The 22,539-nt window shown below is 32.4% G+C and overlaps 1 protein-coding gene across 2 annotated transcripts in view; it reads left to right on the top strand.

Annotated features, from left to right (window-relative positions):
- The window catches only part of EPHA5 (EPH receptor A5), a 329,941-nt gene that overhangs the window by 163,705 nt on the left and 143,697 nt on the right, over positions 1-22,539 (top strand). For both annotated transcript variants that reach the window (XM_054566806.1, XM_054566807.1), the window contains exons 4-5: positions 10,878-11,033; positions 15,007-15,342. In XM_054566806.1, coding sequence (XP_054422781.1) covers positions 10,878-11,033; positions 15,007-15,342 — 492 coding nt within the window. The remainder of the gene's footprint in view (positions 1-10,877; positions 11,034-15,006; positions 15,343-22,539) is intronic.

The raw sequence follows: 22,539 nt of genomic DNA, 5'->3' as shown, positions 1-22,539 counted from the left end.
TTCACAGAAATTTTATTGCATTAACTGGAACATATTCACTTCATGATCCATAACTGAACTTATTTTATGACTATACATAAATGAGTTAAACAAACTGGGTTTCACTACCTGATTCTAAAAAATAATGGATAGTTGAAATCAAATACATGGCCCATAAGCTTTTCTTTCAATTATAGGATAAATCATCCAGCTTAATATTTAAGCTGTACATTCAACCTACCAAGGCAATAAACATTCATACTATCATGAATGTTGTTTAGAAAAGCACATGACAGAAGTCCTGAACAGTGAAGGCTGATACAAGAACATTTCTTGACATTTCATGAAGTCAATTTTTTCATCATATTCAAAATAAAACATAGTAAAAAGGACTAAATGCCATCATATTTAATCAGCTTTACTGGAAAAGTATCCTTATGTATGATAAGGAAAAAACCCAAAGTAGGGTATTTTGATATCCTTTAATTTAGAGGTCATGTTTTATTATCAATAAACAGATACTAAAATTTGTTATTGTTTGTAGTGACTTACCAATTATCCACAGATTTCTCCTTTTATACAATTTTCCATAGTAAATTCATTCTCCAGAAAAACATTGGTTTCTGGATTTTCTTTAAACTCACAAAAATATAAATATGAATTTTGCTTGTGAAAGCATAAACAAATTATACACATTGGATAGCCAATTAACCTATGAAACTGTGTTGAAAATATTTGCAATTGAGTTCTTCAAAAAGAATATTTAGAAGTCCATTTTCTCAATGTTTTATAATCTAGACATCCCCTGTATTTTTTTTTATTGCGTTTTTTTCCCTTTACCATTTAGTGCCCTTATAGTCCCTTCATCCTACCATCACCACACTGCTGTCCACGTTCATGAGTCTTTTTTCCTTTTTGGTCGATCCCTCTAACCTCTAACTTGCCCCCACCCTTAGCTGTCATCCTGCTCTATATTTATAAGTCTGGCTCTATTTTTCATGTGACTTCAGTTTTTTTTATTAGATTTCACATATGAATGAAATGATATGAAATTTGCGTTTCTCAGGCTGGCTTGTTTTACTTAGCATATTGTTTCCCAGGCCTGATCATGTTGTTGCAAAGGGTAAAATTTTTTTCTTTTTATGGCCAAAGAGTCTTCCATTGTGTAAATGCCCCATAGTTGTTTAATCCACTCAGTTACTGATGGACACTTAGGCTGGTTCCATATCTTGGCAATTGTAAAGAATGCTGCAATGAATATAGGGGTGCTTATGTGTTTTTTTTTCTATTTAGTATTTTGGGTTTCTTCAGTTATATTCTCAGAAGTTGGATTGCTGAATCAAAAGACAGATCCATTTTTAATTTTTTGAGGTATCTCCATAATACTTTCCACAGTGGCTATAAATTCCAATCTGCATTTCCACCAAGACTGCAAAAGGGCTCCCCTTTTTCAACATCCTCACCAGCACTTGTTGTTTATTGATTTATTGGTGGTAGCCATTCTGACAGGCATGAGGTGATATCTCATTGTAGTTTTAATTTACACTTCTCTAATGATTATTGACCCTGAGCATTTATTCATATTTAATGCTTTCATGGGCTGAAGGCAGAATAAAAGTACCAGATTTACCATTTAAAATGAACAAGTCATTCAATTTGATTTAACTTAATTTATATTTTGTGCTTTTCTCAAATACAGATTCAGTGAGAACTGGATTCATCAGACGTATTTGGTAGCTGATAATTCCTCACTTATGAAGAACTTAAATTGTGAAAGACTCTTCAAAAATACCATTTTTTTGATAGATCAAATGGCACAATAGAACAGCTACAAATAGTAATTGTTGATGTCAAGACTATTTTGTTTTCAGAGAGATACCTCTATAAAAAAGGATTGTGTATTCTTTTTAATTCTGTTCATTTTAACAGCAGAAATATACCGTGCTGACTCTCAAATCTTAATCTAATTAAAATTTTTGATGAAGTGGAAAATATGTAACAAAATATCAAAAGTGCTTCTCTCACGCACATGTTTTCATACATATCCTACACACACTTCTATTCGAGCACACAGATCATCTAAATTGATTCACATTTACTTGCCTGGGAGAGCAACGCTACTGAGTTTCAAGTACCTATCGAAATTATAGAGATTTAAAATATCCAGTAAAATTAATTAAAATCAAACTTGTAATGGTCTATAGTGATTTATTACTATAGGGGGATCAAAATAATCAATATTTAAGAGGGGGGAAACACCTCTGCTTTGAGAGGTACCATGGAGTCTATTATTTTAGATAAATGTTTATCTATTTTAGATAAACATCGAGATTGTTTGTAGAAGCCTTTGAAGAATTGCTGAAATTATTTGGCTTTCATTCTAGTGGAGATCAGGTTAGATAAATATAAAATAATAATGCTCTGAGTTAAAGTTATCCACAGCTTAAGGGCCATGGGTTAGTCCATTTCAAGCCAAAATGAGCCCTGCAGTTTAGTTACTATCATCTCAAGCATGTCCCTGCAGCCAAGGTGGAGAGGTATACTATCACGTAACCGCAGAATGACTTCCCATGAATACAATGCTAGACTCCTGCATTTTGACTTGTGAAATCAAAATCAGTTAGCTTAACTATTATATTTTAGGAAGCCACATAATATGTCAAGGGATAATATTGACATAATAAGTGAATCAATGTGCTTTAATTGAACATGAATACTTTTTTTTGTAAATTGGTTATATCTATATATACATATTTTTCAGCATATTTTTAAATTAAGTTGATTGGGGTGACTTTGGTTAATGAGATTGTATAGGTTTCAAGGGTACAGTCACCTATGTATTATATTGTATGCCTACCACCCCCCACCTGCTTTCATTCCAATAATAACCATACTGTTGTTTGTGTCTATGAGTTTTTTTTGTTTTTCTTGTTTATTCATTTGTTGCTTTCAATATTACATCCCACAAATGAAATCATGCGGTTCTTAACTTTTCCTGATTTATTTCACTTAGCATGATGTTCTCAAGAATATCTTCAGTTTATTTTTAATTTTAAGCGTATTTCCTAACATTGTTATTAGTTATGAAGTTTATAAGTTCTAATCTTATGAATAAAACAGAAAGTTATATTGGTCATAGTACATTTTTACTAATTTAAAGGTATTCTGCTCTTCCAAAGTCTAGAGGAGGCTCTGACTTCTTATCCTAAACTATAGGAGGGAGGTCAGTATTAGAATTGATAATTTTTAAATTTGGTTTATTAATATTTAGCAGCATTATACAATTAATAAATACCTAAATATGTGCCAGGCAATATATAAGCAATCACCATGTATGACTAAATTATTTCATGACATAATAACAATAAACATGTCTTAGTTATATTGCATGTCCAGTGTTCATATCTGTTCATTATACATAGGCCTGGTTTATTACATATTTTGAATGAATGAATATGTGAAGGATATATAACCTAATTAACTTACTCTTCATTTTTAAATATCATATGATTTTTTGAACTCATGTCAATATTTGGAGAGTCTAAGTTAAAAATATATCAGTACAAACAGTTTTAGTGTATATATAATATATTCTTTTTTTCTCTAATATTATTTTCTAATATTAGAGTTAGCCTCATGGCTTTCAGTAATTTAAACTTACATTTCAATTAGCTAGCCATTTAAAATTTTTTAATAGTTCCTTTCTCCCTTTTGTCTTCACTTAAAAAGAGGTGTTGCTAAATTTTAGAGTTACAACTTTAAAATCTACTTTAATTGTATCAGTTTTCTAACCCAATACCTATTTTTTTATACTGAACAGCTATTTTAAATATGAGGATATATATGCTTTCATATATTAATTTTATATAAAAACTATTAGATATATATTGAGTCGTAATTTTCTTACAGCACATTGTGGTATGTAGCTTTTCTTAATAAACACGTTTTTTAAAATGGACTAAGCAATATGTGAGTGCTCCATTTTGAGAAATCTATTTAAAAAACAAATTTAACTTAGATTATGTCCTCTAATAGTTCACGTATGATAGAACTATGGTAAAAACCTTTTACATAGTGATTTTGTCACTCTTAATAAAGCATAAATGGATACATTCAATAACATTTTTGAAGATCAATTATATCTCGAACACTATAGAAAACAACTGTCAGCATTTTTATTTTCATTTCCTCTTTTTTACATATATATTCATTCTTTGTATTTTAATTATAATGGGGGGAATTATAAAATTCTAGATTAGTAAAACAGTGTTTTCTACATTAACTTGTTTTTAAATTTTCTTGGTGACCGTGTTCTGGAGTGTTGACTTTTAATTGTAAAATTAATTTACTTAGGAATTCCAAGTGTGATGGACCTTTAAGGGTAAAATATTTTGGAAACACTAAAAAAAATTTAACTGATATTTTTTAATGTGAAAAAAAAGTCCTAAATTGTCAGTTGAACCATTTTTGGTAATTTTGAGAACTTAAAAAAAATTTCCTAATCAGATTATACAACACCTTCCCACAATTTAATGAATGAAAGCCTCTATTAATTTTCATATTGATGACATACTTTTTCTGGCTATATTTAAAACTATATTTAATAGATATAATTTACATCCTTGTTTTGGAAAAATAAATATGAGACCTAGAGTGTTGGTACTTTCGTAAAACTACTAACGTAGTGAGTGTAGATATAATATATATTATTTTTTTTTACTTGCCTGGACTTAATATTTAAATAATTCCAGTTAACCATCTTTTATTAAGTTCTTGCTATGTCATTTAGCCCTGAGTACACAAATGTACTGTTTTCACCAATAAATATTAATAAGCATGTACTCACTTCAAGAGACTATACTACATATGATGAGAATCAAATGAACAGATTTCATATTCAAGAATGTTTATATGAGTTGGGAACAGATGAGAATTCCTACACATAAAATATGAGAAAAATTTTGCAGTCTTCAAAGAGATACTATATAAATGTTTCAAAGTCCCAAAAGATGTATAGGGAAAGAATATTTAATCATGGGGGTCAAGAGAAGTATCATGGACAAGGTAGCACCAGACTAAACCAGAAAGCAGGGATAGAACAGCAATTAATAAAAATAGTTTCCTACCTCCCAGAGGCTTACCAAAATAGCCTTTCCTAAAATGTTAATGTAGTATGCATTTTTCCCTCTTACTCCTTACCCAGCTTAAAAAAAAGACAAACTTGCATAGTATTTCACAAATAATTTTTAGGTAATGTACAAGTATCATGTGAAACAACTTTGCTCCAGAAGCTTTTGAATGAAACAGATCAAGTTGGAATTTAAATAAATTGTACCACTTACTTAAATAATTATCTGTTAATCTTGTAATGATTAAAATATAAAAAATCAGTTTTGCCCCTTTTGGTTATTGTTTTTTGTCTCCCCAAATATCCTGTAGCTTCAGGCTGTGGTGTACAATTATTATTTTCTCACCATTGTGCAAGCATTTCTTGCCACAGTGCTTGACAGAAAGAGTACAATAAAAAAACCAAAATACTACCTACACTGTGTTCCAAATGTATTCATATTAAATCCAAGTTCCTTATGGTGGTGAGAACAAGCTTTGTGTGTGTGTGTGTGTGTGTGTGTGAGAGAGAGAGAGAGAGAGAGAGAGAGAGAGACAGAGAGGGGGGGAGAGAGAGAGAGAGAGAGAGGGAGAGAGAGAGAGAGAGACTCTTATTTCCTGTCTTTTGACCTGGAATGCTTTTCCTGCAGCATTCAGGGGAAGGTAGAGATAGTCATCAAATGCAGGAAATTATAAGTAGATTAGTATGGATGGTGATAATGAGTGTTGCAGGAAACCACATTTGAAAGATTTCTTACATATTGTGGGTAAATATGTAGGCTATGCTAGCATTTTGTAGTAAAATTAACTAAAGTTTCCCCAAAAGAGGACTAGATCAAATGCTGCTAAGAAGTACGGCAACAGGATGGCTGCAGTCTTAACAAAAGCCATTCTGGTTGAGTAGTTTCACAGGAGTGGAGTGTGTCAGTGTTGGATTTAAGATGAAGAGCTAGAGATGCACATATGGAAAATAACTTAAGAAATTCTGTTCTGAAGGGGAACAAAACTATTTGGAAGCTACATGGATAATTAGGATCAAGTAAGATTGATAGTTGTGTTGTTCTTTGTTTTGTTTCACTTTGCTTCCATTGCAAAGTTCTGGAAAATTTTATTGGGCTCAGGTGAATGACTAGGTGTGTGTGTGGGAGGAAGGGATAAGAGCAAGGATACATTTCCATTTTAACAAGAAGATAGTTAATGAAGGTAAGTATAAGTGTATATGGTTTTGGAGGTTTGGTGGTAGAAAGATAATGAAGTTTCTCTCTGATGACTACTATTTTCTCAGCACAGAAATATGAGGGGAGAACTCCCCAAACAATTTATTTATAAAAAATGCGTATTTATTCCTACATATTTAATCTTCAGTAACCTTCAAAGTACTCTCCATTTGATACAATACACCTATCAAAACTTTTTTTTCACTGCTCAAAGCAGTTTTAGAACTTGTCAATTTTGATTCCTTTCAGTGTTTCTGCCATTTCACCTCTTCCATATCAGCAAAACGTTTCCCTTCGAGGACATTTTTTTTTTTAATCCAGGAAACAAAAAAAGTGGCACAGAGAGAGATCAGGTGAATAGAGAGGATGAGAAATGGGTGTCATGCCATTTTTGGTCAAAAACTATTGAACACTCAACCTGGTGTGGGCAGGTGCACTCCTAAGTCACCCATTATTAAATGGACAAATGTGCTGAAAGAGTCTTAAAAAAAAAATTTACTAGAGCTGAATGAGACCTTTCACGATGTCAGCTGGTACAGTGATACAGATGGGTTCCTAGAACACTCACCTAGCAGAGGAAGTCTGTACTACAAGGGGCCTGCCGTCCAGAAGATAATTTCAATTTTTGGGGTTCCCTGTTTTATACCAGCTAAGAGTCACAAAGGAACAGAGCTTGTAAGGATTTAGAAGAAAAAGGTGAAGTTAGAAATAATCATGTTAGTGCTAGGAACTGAAGTTAACTAAGGAATACTAAGATTGTCTAGTAGTGTTGTACAGGCTCCAGCCATTGTTAATATAATAGGGAATGGTTTGTGTGACATCGATGTAACCTGGCAGCCAAGAAGAGTGGACTGGAATGCCCATGGTGAACAATGGCAACTTCACTGTATTGGTCAGTGGGGGCGGTAGATGCCATTGAGTGAGCATGTGTACTGTGTAGCCATTGCATTCAAAGTGGCTGAGTGAGTAGAGCAATGAATCTGGGTCAAATTTTGCATTAAGTTTGAACATTCCTTCATGGAAACTACTTGGATGATTGAGAAGGCCACAACTATGGCCAACTGTTGATTGGCTGGTTCATCATAACAACACACCTGCTCAGTTCATGCATCTCATCTCCTGCAGTGTTTTTTTGGCAAAACATTTAATCTCCCAGGTGACTCAGACCTTGTACAGCCCAGACTTGGTACCCTGCGACTTCTGCCTTTTCCCAAAACTGAAATCACTTTTGAAAGGGAAGAGATTTCAGATTGTCAATGAAATTCAAGAAAATATGACAGGGCAGCGGATGGCGATTAGGAGAACTGTGCAAGGTCCCAAGGCACCTACTTTGAAGGGAACTGAGGTGTCATTATCCTATGTACAATGTTTCCTGTATCTTCTTCAATAAATGTCTCTATTTTTCTTATTACATAGATGGATACTTTCTGGACAGTCCCATATGTCCCATTTGGATTTGGGACCATGATATAAAAGCAATGAAAAATGGCAGTTTTGTGATATTTTTATTGGACAATGTTGAATCCCACAGTTTTCCTCTCCATGCCTTTATGCGGATTTCTTCAGCTAACCTCAAATTAAAAAGATGCTTTAAACATAATCATTATCTTCCCACAAACATATTTCATATCTAGTGTTTTCTATCTGAGAAAATGGCAGCAATATTTCCTGTGTGGTTTAAGGCAAACATTAGAATAATTCTTAGGATTTCTTACTCATCTGAACCATTAAGTATACCATAGAATCTTATTTATTTCACTTCATGCTTATCTCCTGCATTCACATACTGTTATCTATTACCATTGGAACCACACTGTCATGGAAGAGTCCCTTTTGAATTAATGCAATAGAAAAAAGGGCCAACTGCCTTCATCCTTGCTCCTCTTCAATCTATTACCCATGCTGCTGTTAAATGATCTCTTTAAAACCACTTTGATCTTATTATTTACCTGCTTATATCTTTGTAATGACCTGTATTCATAAATTAAAGCCCCATGTAATAACAACTATAAGGTGTTTGTGACCTGGTTTCTTCTTTCCTGTCTGACTTTATCTCTGCCACGTTTTTCCTGTGATCTGCATGATTAATTATTTAGCTTCCTCCATCTCCCTATTTATTCTCCATCTCTTTTGGTCCTTTGAGAGGATTCTTCCCTCTAAGGCACTACAATACTCCTACTCAAAGTGGATAATATTACTAATCTTTTACAACTCAGTAGAGATTCAGCTTCCTTAGGAAAGTCATCTTTAATATTCCAGTTTAAGTTAGATGATACCCTGGCCAGTGAGGCTCAGTTGGTTGGAGCATCATCCAATACACCGAAAGGCTGTAGGTTCCATTCTTGGTCAGGGCACATGCCTACATGTGCAGTCAGTCCAGGCACATACAATGCCTGGTCTGGTGTGCACGGAAAGCAACCAGTACATGTTCCTCTCTCACATTGATGAGTCATTCTCTCTCTCTCTCTCTCCTCCCTTTGCTATCTCTCTAAAAGTGATGAAAAAAATGTCTTCAGGTGAGGGTTAAAAAAAATAAAGGAGATATGGTGTTCACTCTCATAGCTCTCTTTTGTAACATAATCATATTTTTAATTATTTATGAAATGCCTTTAAGACATAAAGGCAGGGTCATTTCTAACTTGTTTATCTCTGTAATCCAGTAGTAAACAAAATTTCTGGCTCACCAAACCAGCTGGAAGACTTCTATTAAACTATTTAAGAGAAAGACATATTTGTCATTTTTTTTTTACTTATATTTATATTATTTCCTATTTCCAAAGTTCCCATGGAGGGCTCACTGAACAGCAGCTTTACACATGACACCATATAAAGTTCTTAATTTAAAAGGCACTCATTAAAAAGAAAGGAAATGACTTTGTCTCATGAATGATAAATGAATTTAAAATATGCCGAATGAGTGGATTGGCACTTCATGTCTTTGAAAGCAAATAGTGTTTCAAGTGGGAATAAAAGGATAAAAGAAGGAAATTGGAACACTTAGCTAAAGATAGCACTGGCTGGTACAGCAATCCTATTATAAGAAAAATAATATTTAAAATATTTTCCTAATCACTTAACGACAAGAATGCTCTTAATGCTATCAAAAAGCTCTTATCTTTCTTCACACTCTCTCTGAATTTATGAGAGCATTAAGGTTTTCCTATCGCTATAATTAAATCTATGGAGAAAAGTACCTTCTCATTTTTGTCAGGTTCTGATTATTCATAGTGATGGTAGACCACTTTTGCATGGATTACTAAAATTCCAGATCATTTATAACACATGAAATTTAGCTGTAATTCATTATGTCTATCAAAAATTTTTATTGAAATGCAAGTTTACCTTTGAGCTTTAGCAAATATTTATACATGAATAAATGCTCTTAAATATATATACAGTAAATTTTAAGAACAGAAAAATTTATAGATGTTTATTATCTTTATGTAAACTAATCCTTAAAAAGTAATCAATCTTAAATATATATACAGTAAATTTTAAGAACAGAAAAAAGTATAGATGTTTATTATCTTTATGTAAACTAATCCTTAAAAAGTAATCAAATCTTTAGCTTGGTTTCTATTGGTCTTCAATTGGCTCACACTGGGCAATTGGAATACTGAAGTTTGACTTCATTTGCCCATGAGGAGAAAGGAAGACACAAAAATTTAAGGAATTAACTCTATAAAAAGATTTACTTCATTAGCACTTATTTCCCTGAACACCAACTTAGAAATGATAACAAAAGTATCAGAGAACATTTTATTTATGTGATTCTAAATAGTTTGGTCACAATCTTCATGCCATGCCATTCATTCATTGAAGCATTGCATAACAATTTATGAAAAGCTACTGTGCTCAAACACTGTGATAAGTATAGTGAATGTAAAATGAAATGGGACACATATTCTATCTTTTATAGATTTCTATAAATTTTATAAGTATGACCAGTATTAGAATAACTGTATGTTAAGTTAAAAAAAAATACCAAGTATAGTGAAAAATTTTTAAAAAACCTAAAATCTACCTCCTCCTGAAATCAACATAATGTGAATAATGCACCAGCTCATTCATGCATTCCCCTCAATCTAACAGAACTTTAAATACTTTAATACCTTCTAATTAATTAATTAATTAATTAATTTAATAACAAATTTTGAGCTCCTACTCTGTACCATACCATTTTATGAGCATAGTAGAAAATTTGCATTTCTTCAACATAAGATGTATTATTACAGGAAATGAAAATTATATTCAAAGTACTGTTTCAGTTTTAAGTACAAATAAATATTTACTATTCTTTACAATATAAATTCTTACAAGCTCCTGTAGCATAAAAATCATTAAATATACATAACATTTCAAACATCTTTAATTTAGATACTTAAAATAAATATTTGATCATCTGAATAAATAGCCTGGTATTTATGATTCAGAAGCTTATGAAAGAAAAATTGAAATTAATGCAAAGATTGTGTTATATGTACTGTGTATACTAGTCAAAATAATGGCGTTACTCACAGAACAAACACCGCATCTGTTCCAGGGAAAAGCTTAGTCTCTTATTTCTTTTGACAGTGTGCAGACCTGGGTTCTTCAAAGCCTCACCTCACAGCCAGAGCTGCAGCAAATGTCCACCTCACAGTTATACCCATGAGGAAGCTTCAACCTCTTGTGTCTGTGAAAAGGATTATTTCAGGAGGGAGTCTGATCCACCCACAATGGCATGCACAAGTAAGAAAACCCACGGATATTTGGTGATGCTAACTTTCACCAGTTTGAAGAAATCATAGTGGAGCCTGTTCCATTCTATTACCCTTTCCCTTAAAACAGGCATAATGCTTAATCTTCCAATATGATTTTTTACCATATTTCAGTCTTCTTGAGTAAGCACTGAAAATTTGAGGCTCTTTTATCACTCATGTGAGAAGCATCCATTTTCCCTAATTTCAAATTCAACATCTAAGATACTTTTTATTTTTATTTTGAGTTCTTTTAGTGTTCACGGTAGCCAAACATAACTTTGATCAATCCATTTTCCTCTTCGTGGTAGATTTTATTCTTCTTCTTCCATGCCAGCTTTCTAATCACATAAACATGCAGACAGAGTCACTTTTACCTTTGTTCTGACTTGTCCCACTAAGCTGCAAAGGCCAATGTCAAGGTCATTTATTATAGAAAACAAGACATTGCAAGAACGTGGGAAAATGAGGGTTGGCAAATATGATCAAATGTCAAATATAAAACCAATTTTTTAACTAGCATTTTCAAGCAGTCGCCATGTTTTTTGTTTTTTTTATGAATGTGTGTCCTTAACTATTATTAATTACATGATCAGATAATTGTATAATTAGAGTAATAAATATTAAACACCTAATTTCAACATTTACAGTGGATGCATTCACATCTAATAATGTTTTCGGTGATAATGTTTTTCTAGTGTTCCATATATTTCTGGCAAGGAAACAAATTTTTATATTTGTTTGTTTCATGACAATATTTTCATAGTTTTTCCACATTCATGGACCCTGTAGGAAATCAAAAAACAAAATGAAAGAGAAGAAAAATGAATCCCTTTTCTCCGTAACAGTCAATTTTCATGACTGCCTTGTTTTACCATTTTAGATTCCATTAAGTTGTAGCTGCTCTCAAAGGTGACAACAGATTTTTGAAATTTAGTATTCATTAGTATTAAATACAAAGAGACGTATAATTCTTTTAATTAAATAAACACAAACCAAAGTTTTATCTGAATTTCAGTGTCTGAATTTTATAGTGTCAGTGAAACATAGTCTCATAATTCTTCAATTTTTTGATATTAATTAGCTTTACATTGGTACAGATCATTCTTTTATTATGAGACATAATTTTATGGATTAAGTGATTACTAATTATAAATGATTTCTCTTAAATGAGTAAATGGCATTATTATATGCACTTTCAGAAGAATAGATTTGAATAGAGGAGAGATAAAATAAGATTAGCTATGATGTGTTTTGGTTGTAGAAGAGATTATTTTGATTATTCAGAGCAAAAAATGCCCAAATAATGGAGGGTATTTTTAGTAGGTAATAATAGAATGGCAAATTAGGGAGAGAAAACTGTATCTTGAAATATTATTAAAAATCACTGATTTCTAATTATCAAATTATTATTTTCTTTAAGTGGTCTAGCCATGATCTTTCTCTTTTTAGCAAAACTGTGAGCCTCCCTTTCTATTATTTTGATAGATCTGGGAATGAAGAAAGCATGTACTCAGGTAGCAAGGGTTTCTTCACACTCTTTCAGGACCTGAAGCTTCATAGTTTCTCTGTCTCCTGGTGTGCGAATTTCTATCACTGTCTCAGAAGGACACCATTTTGTATGCATTTCTTAAAAAGACATGTAGAAGATCTTTCTAATATATTAGCTATGGGCGTGTGTGTTCTCTTTTTAGTTGCATCCAAACCACCACAAATACTGCATAAGATATCCTTGAGCAGCTGGTTTGATTGATGAAAATCTTCAATTTTGTTTATCTTTGTCTCATTGGAATTAAATTAATGGTTCCATCACCTTTTAATATTTTTGGCATATATATAACCTGGAAAACAGACTGTCATAACCTAAAGGAAAAGAAAAATCAAAACAAGATAGAGCTTCTAATGAATCTTCTTAAGTCAAGGGTGCTTCTTCTCACAGTTCTAATTTGGTTCATACATAACGTCTATAATGCCGGCTGTGGAATTTCACCACAATATTATTATTTTTTAGGTGCAAGTCTGTCTGAGCTTCTACTTTTTACTGCTACTTTAAGGTTTCACTTCGATTTGAGTTTTATTTTGACTTTAAATTTGAGTTTCCTATGTGCTCCTGCCCAAATGTTGAGAGGCTGTGAGTATTAGTGTCAGAAGAGTCAGACCTTGCTGTGTTTTTACAGATTTAGAGCAAAGGTGTTACACGCAGAAATATTTTAGTTGGCAGAAAAAAATCCTAGAAGTCTGTTACCTTTCTGAACTAGACATATTTCATGTATATTTTACCATATTCTTAGAAAGAAACCTAAAACACTTTGATCTCAAATTATATTTTCTCTATAACTTTCCACAATGAAAATAAAGTAAAAGTTATAGTAAAAAAATAATACTTGTGTTTCCATCTTAAGTACTTGTTTCAACTTAAAAGTGACTGTTCATCGAAGTGTGTGAAGTTGTATGTATGCAAAGATTCACAGGATTCAAACATAAATATAGCAAAGGTGGGAATTCTTTTGTCAAAAATGGCAATTCTTTGGTCTTTTAATTTAAATGATATTTTTTATATACAAGGTAGCTTTCCTACCACTTTTAAATCAAGTCCTCAGCATTCATGGCTTAATAAATTTTAGGTAGAAATTAATATCAATCCCTATATTTAGAACAGACTGCATATTAATAAAACTAAGCTATGCCATTTTAAATTTGCTTAATTTTTGCTGAAGAACCACTCAACTACAACCACAGCTTATTTTATTCCCTGTGAGGAAAATTTTACTAATTAAGGCTGAAACAAATATAAAATGTATTTTCTTTTAGAGAACATTTGATCACATAACATTAACAGCTGACTAAAGTTTTAACTCTTAAGTATTTAAAAATTGCCTATAATGTTAGACATTATGCAGTCATTTTTTAAAAGACTATTTTTTAGACCAGTTTTAGCTTCACAGAAAAATTCAGAAGGATTCAAAGATTTGCCATATAGTCCTTGCCAACACACATGCATATCCTCCCACATTGTCAACATCCCCCATCAGAGGGGAATATTTATTGTAATTACATGTAATCAATTTTAGTTCTCATCCAAATGCTAATTATTAGTTCCAGGAATATTTAAAGTAATATATAAAGAGACACCATTTATTATTTATTTATAAATTTGTTCTGCTGATCCCTAAAGATCTGAATACTTTTCAGGTTTTTGAATGTAGAAATTTTGAATTATTTTAAAAATAAATTTTAGCTTCCCAATTAAGTAAAATTCATAATTTACAGAAAGCCACCATCTTAAAACAATGTCAAAATTGTAAAAAAAAACCAACTCTATTAGAGATTGCAATTTTAACCACCTACTTAAATCCTAGTACTTTTTTGCCATGTGAAGGAAGGTTTCAGATTCTGTCATTGGTTTCTGAGTAGATAGGCAAACTATTTTGAAATAAGCTAAGGCTATTTTTACTTGCTGCAGAATTTGTCATCAAGAGCCACATTGAAAACTCTTTTTTACCAGTTCTTGTTGCTTAGTAATCCTTCACGTTTACTTCCTGGGTTTGAGGAACGATTATGATTGAGGATGTGATTACTTTGATCCCCAAGAAGGATTTTTCCTTGTATTTGATAAAAGACTTGCTTTTGTAAAATACATGATTTTATCTTACATTGTTTTTGTGTATGTAGTTTGACTCCATAATTATTTACACATACACGAAGCAAAATATTTGCTTTAACTGAACTAGTGTTATAACAGTTTCAAGATAAGTCATTTCTATAGGATATACATTCCACTATTGTTCCTACAAAACTATAATTGTTCAAAGAGTATTACAAATGATGACTCTTTGATTCTCCCTACGTAAGAGATTAATTGCATATCTTTATTTTTTTTCCCCCCTCAGGCCAGGGATTTGTGTAGTAGTTGCCTGATTTTATCATCTTAAAATATGTTTTTCTCACTTTACTTTGCAAACCAGGACCCCCCTCAGCTCCTCGGAATGCCATCTCAAATGTTAATGAAACTAGTGTCTTTCTGGAATGGATTCCTCCTGCTGACACTGGTGGAAGGAAAGATGTGTCCTATTATATTGCATGCAAGAAGTGCAACTCCCATGCAGGTGTGTGTGACGAGTGTGGAGGTCATGTCAGGTACCTACCCCGGCAAATCGGCCTGAAAAACACCTCTGTCATGATGGTGGATCTGCTCGCTCACACAAACTATACCTTTGAGATTGAGGCAGTGAATGGAGTGTCCGACTTGAGCCCAGGAGCCCGGCAATATGTGTCTGTAAATGTAACCACAAATCAAGCAGGTAAGTGTGATGTCCCACCAAACATGTACCTTAGGCCTTGCTCTGTCAATGGTCTCCACAGCTGAGGGCTAAGTTGCCTGAAACCTGTGAGAGAACTTCTCATGAATCAGAGGGTTAGGACTTGAAGTAGAATACATGTCAACATGTGTTTTTCAGTTTTAAATCAATGAAGGCTAAGGCTTTCTTAGCAGACACACTCAAGGACAGACCAAAAAAAGAAAAAGATTTAATTGAATTTTTCATTAAAAATATATTTCTAGCTTGAATTCGCTTATAGAAAAAAATTGTATCTTAATTTCATGCAGTGCAATTTTTATAGTTCAATCTACATTTTTGTTGTTTTTATACTTCAACTTTTTAAAATTTATTATTTTAGCCTATAATCTGGGCAGTTCATTTGTTTGGCATCACAGCTGAATTATCTTGGCAGATTGAAAAAATTTTATTATTTTTATAATTACAATAAGAATGCATGAAATAAATTTTTCTTTGATAAATCCATTTATCAAAATTAGAATAATTATGAACTACCTATAACCACATGAAAACATCTCTATCTTCCATATGAAGATCTTGGAATTATGGGGTAGTCAATATTAAGGAGTAGGCAATACCGTACTGTTTGAGATACTAGCTTCATGTATTTTCCCCTCAAATACTCACTTTTAAACAAATCAACACAAGAGCTTCTTTCCTGGTAAAATAGAATCAAAGATAAACTGTGGCTGAATATTCATGAATATTCAACCTGTTTTGTGGCAATAATCATTTTAAAGCTTGTAAGTCCTTTATAACCAGTTTTTGCCAACAACAGGTATCTGGTTAGGGGAGACATTGAAAGCTAATAATTATAACTTTCCTTCATTCCTTGGCCTCCATTCACAGCTGAAGGGCAAATGCAGGTGGACTTTTGTTTGTGTGGACATCCTGGCCAGAATACTCACTGAAATAAGATGTGTTTGAATGGAATCGGACTTAGTTACATACTATTAGTTTAAGATTGTAGTTTGTGGAATGACTGAGCTGACAAGAGAATGTTGATGGGAATCCAGTCTTGGCCAACATAATTTTAATTGTTAGATATATCAAGTCAATCGAGTGGCCCTCACTTGAGTAAGAAAATGCTGTTATTTCTGACTGATAAAACGGAGGGAAATATTCTGAAGTGTCCAAATGTATGAAGGTATTTGAGCAATTGAATAAGAAACAATCTGAACCATTCTAGATGTTTAATCCATGTTCAAAGAAGTTCACAGATTTTTTTTTTACTCCATTAGAGAAAACATCGTTCACATAAATGTTGCATTTCTCAATGAATTTATATTTTTCTCCATTTACTCTTTAACTCAAGGTGGGATGTTAAAAAGGGCTAAAGAGCTGGATAGGAATAGTGAAAATTAAGTTTCCCTTCAGTATAGACTCAGCTGCTGGCAATACTAGTATATGTCAATTTTTCATCACAATAACTAAATGTTACTGTGATGAAAAATGTTATAAGTGTTCAGTAAATGTGAACTGTCCTCACAAATCAGAAGAACACTGGTTTTAAACATGAGATTTCAGGCTTCTTGTGCAACATCTTTCCTTGGTTCAACTGTGAATCTTCCATTAACATATTGAAAGCATATAGAACAATCACTAAGAATTGTATTATTTTGGGAGGAGATTCTCTATCTTGCATAATTTGAACTTCTTTGAAAGATAGAAAGATATTTCTCTGATGAGCTAAATGTAGGGAATGACTGTTTACTTTTTTAAAAGATATGCTGAATAAACATTTGCTCTAGTCGTTTTTTGACTTGCTGGCCTGTTCAAACTGCCAAGTGCGTTCCTTAGAACTATAAACACCTTAAGCATCAGGAAAGAATAATTTTCGTCCAGCTGTTCAAGGCATATTATTATGTAAAACAAACACTTGTATTCAGAGAAGACATTTTGTTGACTTTTCCTTTTTTATAAGTTATCAGGGTATACATGCTGTACAATCTTTACAAACTTACAAAAAAGAATCAAAATTAGGAAATTTTTCTTCATATCTGTCATTCTAGAGGAACTAGGTCTCAGTTTCCACAGAACATTGCTCATTTCAAGTAGCTCCTAAAAATCTTAGATTTAATGTTCCTTTTGCTAGACACTTATCAAGTACCAACATTATACAAAGTGGGCTGTGGTAATGTTTCTAATGCTTGAATATTTCAAAGGATTAAATTGAAGAAATGTGCATTTTATATAAAACTTCCTTCAACAGATTTTAACTTTAGTTCCAATCTCCTCTAAGGATTTTTTTTGAGATTTGCATTTGTTTTGTTTTGTTTGTTTTTTTTAAAGACAGACCTATTTGTTTGTTTGTTTATTTATTTTTAGAGAGGGGAAGGGAGGAAGAGAGGACAGGAAACATCAATGTGTGGTTGCCTCTCATGCACCCCCTACTGGGGACCTGGTCCACAACACAGGCATGTGCCCTAAACCGAGAATTGAACCAGAGACCCTTTGATTCACAGGCCAGCGCTCAATCCACAGAGCCACACCAGCCAGAGCTGCATTTCTTTCTTAACTGATTTGTTTCAAATTTATAATTTGTTCTCTCATTTTCTTATTTGTTTTTTGACACATCAATGCATGTATGAACTATTCAGATTTAAAATTGTATTTTGAAAATACAAGAAAACATAGTAACTTTTTATACTTTAGAATATTTCAGTGTATATTTTATTTTACTTTTTTAATTTAAGTTTTAAATTTTTCAATTACTGGTTACATTCAGTGTTATCCTGTGTTAGTTTCAGATATACAGCAAAGTAGTTAAAAAATCATGTTGTTTACAAAGTGGTCCCCGTGTTGCTTTAATTATTCACCTGGTCCCATACATAGTTACAGCAGGTATTACCTATGCTGTAATTTACATCTCTGTGACTATTCTGTAGCTACTAATTTGTGCTGCTCAATCCCCTCACCTTTTTCACCCAGCCCCCCAACCTCCGTCCTCTGATGTTCTGTTTTCCGTTATATAGAGTCTGTTCTATTTTGTTTACTTTGTTCTTTATATTCCACATATAAATGAAATAGCAATCTTTTTAAGATGAACATCTTGCATTAAGCTAGGAACTAAAATTGATTAGGTAATCCTGGATGACCAGTCTATAAAAAGAAATGTGATTTCTTGCTGAGGATAGTGATTAAATTGTTAATTTATGGATGTTTATAAAGAATTTAAAACATTTTCCCTATCATTATGGCGTTGAACAACTTGCTTTTGCAACAAGTTGCTCAAATTTAAATGTTACTTTTTTTATAATGTAACTTAATAACCAAGTCAAAAAACAAAGCTTTAAGAAAAACTAAATAATAGAAATAGTAAAATTTATGTACCTTGTAAAATGTAGCCAGCAGTACTGAGGTTGACAGGAAAAAAATTGTAAAATTGTGAGAATTTTAATGGTCAAGGAAAATGAACACATTTACGGGGGGAAAAGCAAGTAAAAATAATTTACATAAAGATGAAAGAATACTCTGTGGGGACAGGGAAAATGATAGGAAAATTAAATGTGAATGCATAATTTTGTAAAGAACTAAACAGTCAAATTGTAAAGTGGATAAAATAAATATGCAAACCATGCATCATTAAATTATTAAACTTAGAAAAGTAAAATTTATTGAGTTTCTTCAGTTTTCTAATTTATGTCTTTCTTATACAATATTCTTTCAAAAAATCAATTAATACAAGATAATCACTCTTTGCAAAAAATTATTTAGATTATTTACATAACAAAACTTCTGTTGGTATTCTGTTTTATTCTTTTAGGGTACCTTAAATATATCTCTTTTAGATTGGTGTATACATGAATAAATGAGTAGATAGATAAATAGTGATATATCAATATATAACTTGAAAATTAAAAATTCATTGACTGCAAATACTTTAAGTCTGCTCACAAAATAGTGTACATTTATTATATACTGTAAACAAAATTTTAAAGTTTTTATTTAAAAATATTTCTGACCTAGGCATACTGTATCAAGCTAAAGTTTAAAGCTATTTTAATAAACACAAATATATATTTTATCCCAAGAAAAAATAGGCACAATCTAACCAAAACAATTACTAATACTTTAATATGCAAAGGTACAGAATCCTAATTTTGAGTTGTTATAAACCACATTTTATTTGTTTTGAGATAGTCCTCAACTTTTGTACTCTTTCCTCAGAGGACTAGGTTCACATGATAAGAATTGCAAACTGCATCAAACACTTTAGAGGCGACATCCTAACTTCTCCCAGACTATCAGAACTATCACTGATGTAAATGGTCCTTCAGTTTTGATGGCTTTTATTTCTTGGTTCTGGCAAAGCGGTCTGGCAGACATGATAATCTTATTTCATCAGATATTTTCAGTTTAATGTCATTCATATAGTTACACAGCATGGCATTTCATAGGATGCTGAGATGGTCAAGATTACTGAAGACTAAATTAGGCTGTAGAGCGAGACAGTGAAAGTACAACATTGTTGCTGTCAAAGGAGCAACAGACATTTTCTGAGGGGTCTCTGTTTTTGAGATGTTAAAAAATGCATTGTCACTTCTTAGACCATTACTATGGTAACTATTGCCAGGGTCTTTGTTAGTTTTCTTCAGTGGAGACACCATATTAGCTGTGTTTATAATCACCACATGAATAAATGTATAGTTGCTTGCAAAGATTCATTTAGCTTCTACTTATATCAAACAAGTAATTTAAATTTGTATGTATTTAATAAGCACCATTGTTCATCCTTCCATGATTTTTATGGTGGCACTAATTGGCGCATTTCCCCAGAGATACAATAAAAATTTGTTTACTCTTTCAGTGAGAACAAGATGTGTTACTTTGCTCACTCCTGCAATTTTATAGCATTTACTTCATGGGCTTTAGTAATAGATATTTCTTTCAGTTTCAGGGTAATTCTTCCAAATATGTAGCAATGATCTGGTAAAAAGATCAAAGGATAGAATGAAGAAAACACTATGCCAATTGCAATATGAGCTCAGTACAAAATCTTATTCATCACATGACCCCATAACCTCCATTCAGATCAACCTTTCTTAGTATTATTCTGGACCCAAAGGAATCAGTGTTAGCTCAGAGGCAGTATTTAATAATCTCTGGAAGATCTGGTATGGATATTGACTGCTATACACACTATATTTAGAAATTTTCAGAGACACCTTTTTAGAAAATTTAAAAGGAAGATGACATATGAATGAGATCATGGGACATTTTTTTCCTGTCACTCACTAGCTTAATTCATTTAGCATAATTTTATCTAGTTCCATTTGTGCTGTTGTAAGTATGAGGGTTTCTTCTTTTTTATTGTTGCATAGTATTCCATTTGGTAAATATACCACAGCCTTTTTCTCCACTCATCTGTTGATGAGCACTTAGGTTATTTTCAAATCTTGGCTATTGTAAATAGTGTTGCTATGAATGTAGGGATGTGTGTGTATATATATATTTTGTACTGGTGTTTTGGGATTCCTGGATTGTATTCCTAGAGTGAAATTGCTAGGTCAAAAGGGAGTTCCATTTTTAATTTTTAAAGATACTACAAACTGTTTTCCATAGTGGCTGCACCAGACTGCATTCTCACCAACAGTGCACTAGGGTTCTCTCTTCTCCAAGCCCTTGCCAACATTTGTTATTTGTTAATTTATTGATGGTTGCCATTGTGACAGGCATCAGGTAATATCTCACTGAGGTTTTAATTTTCATTTCTCTGATGAATAGTGATGTTAAGTGGTTTTTCATGTCTATGGGCCCTCTAACTCATATGTGGAATCTAATGAACACTGTGAAATAATGAACAAAATAGTAACAGAAGCTTAGATACATAAAACAGACCAACAGCTACCAGGAGAGGGGGTTGGTGGGATGAAAGATGGTGAAGGGATTAACCAAAGAACATTAATGCACAACCCATGGACACAGACAACAATATGACAATTGACTTAGGGAAGGAGAAGGGTGGGACTGGATGGAGGTGGGGAAAGGGAGAAAAAGCAGGAACTACAACAACATAAATAATAAAAAGAAAGAGAAAACCAAACCTAATGACAGAGCCCCTCACAATGTGATATACTTAATTATTTAAATTTAAAAAGAAAAAAATTTGTAGGAATTTGTTAGTTTCATCGGTGTGAATGACTTTCAAATTCTTCATTCTTTTTTGAGCAATTGTTAGTACCCAACAATATTAAAAATAAAATTTTGAATAATAATAAAGGGAAGTATACAATACAATAGATGATATATAATACTGACATATGATTCTATTACACAGTCTTTCTTCAAGGGTAGCCAACTGTTGTTCATTTAAGGGGCTACAGGATAAGTAAACTAAGTATGGTAATTGGTGAGAGACTGGGACTAACTAGGTCACGGCATTTTGATTTATGTTGCTCATACCTTGATGCCATTGGTGGTACAAATAAACTAGTCTATTATTTTGATCTGTGAGTGCCATAGTATTACACTTTTTACTATTCCAGTTCTGTTGTGTATTTTGAAAGCCATGCTTCCTTCATTCCAAAGGCAAAGTGCTACTACTTGGCCTCTGCCACACTGAACTTTAAAGAAATTAAGAAATCATTTCACTGTAGCTTTGACCTCTGTGTTTCTCAAGTACAGAGAACAACAGCAACAAAATAAAGTTAGAGAAATTTTGTTTATAAATATGGCACTGTCCTCATAAATTTATTTTTCATCATTATGGTGCAGAAAGTGTCCACTGGGCTATTTTCAAAGTTGTTATTAGTGGATATTTTCATAAATCTTGAAAAATAAATTTACTTTAACATTCCTGTTTCAGTAGGTCATTTAATACCTTCTTCTACAATAAAAAATTGTCCCCAGTATCTGAATTTTATTTAACAAGGACAGCCTTTAAGTCCATATTTTGATCAACTAATAGAAGCATTTACCACCTGTACAGGCTACCTAAAGAAGCTCATTGAACCTAAAATCTCTTATCGTGCATTTATATCAGCTTGAATTAATTTTTTTTCTCACTCCTGTGTAAGGAACACATGAAATCCCTTTTTATACTTATTTCCAATGTTTCAGTACATTTAAATTATAAAGTTTTGTGAGCCTCATGTTCAAGAAACTTTTTGTCCTTTGTAGTGATCCAATAATTGGTTCCCAAGACTATATTGGGATTTT

The sequence above is a fragment of the Pteronotus mesoamericanus genome, unplaced genomic scaffold, assembly GCF_021234165.1.
Source record: "Pteronotus mesoamericanus isolate MK-2021 breed Mesoamerican mustached bat unplaced genomic scaffold, CSHL_Meso_final contig_180, whole genome shotgun sequence".
Lineage (NCBI taxonomy): Eukaryota > Metazoa > Chordata > Mammalia > Chiroptera > Mormoopidae > Pteronotus > Pteronotus mesoamericanus.
Note: the sequence above shows the minus strand (reverse complement) of the source record. Positions and strands in the feature narration are given on the sequence as shown.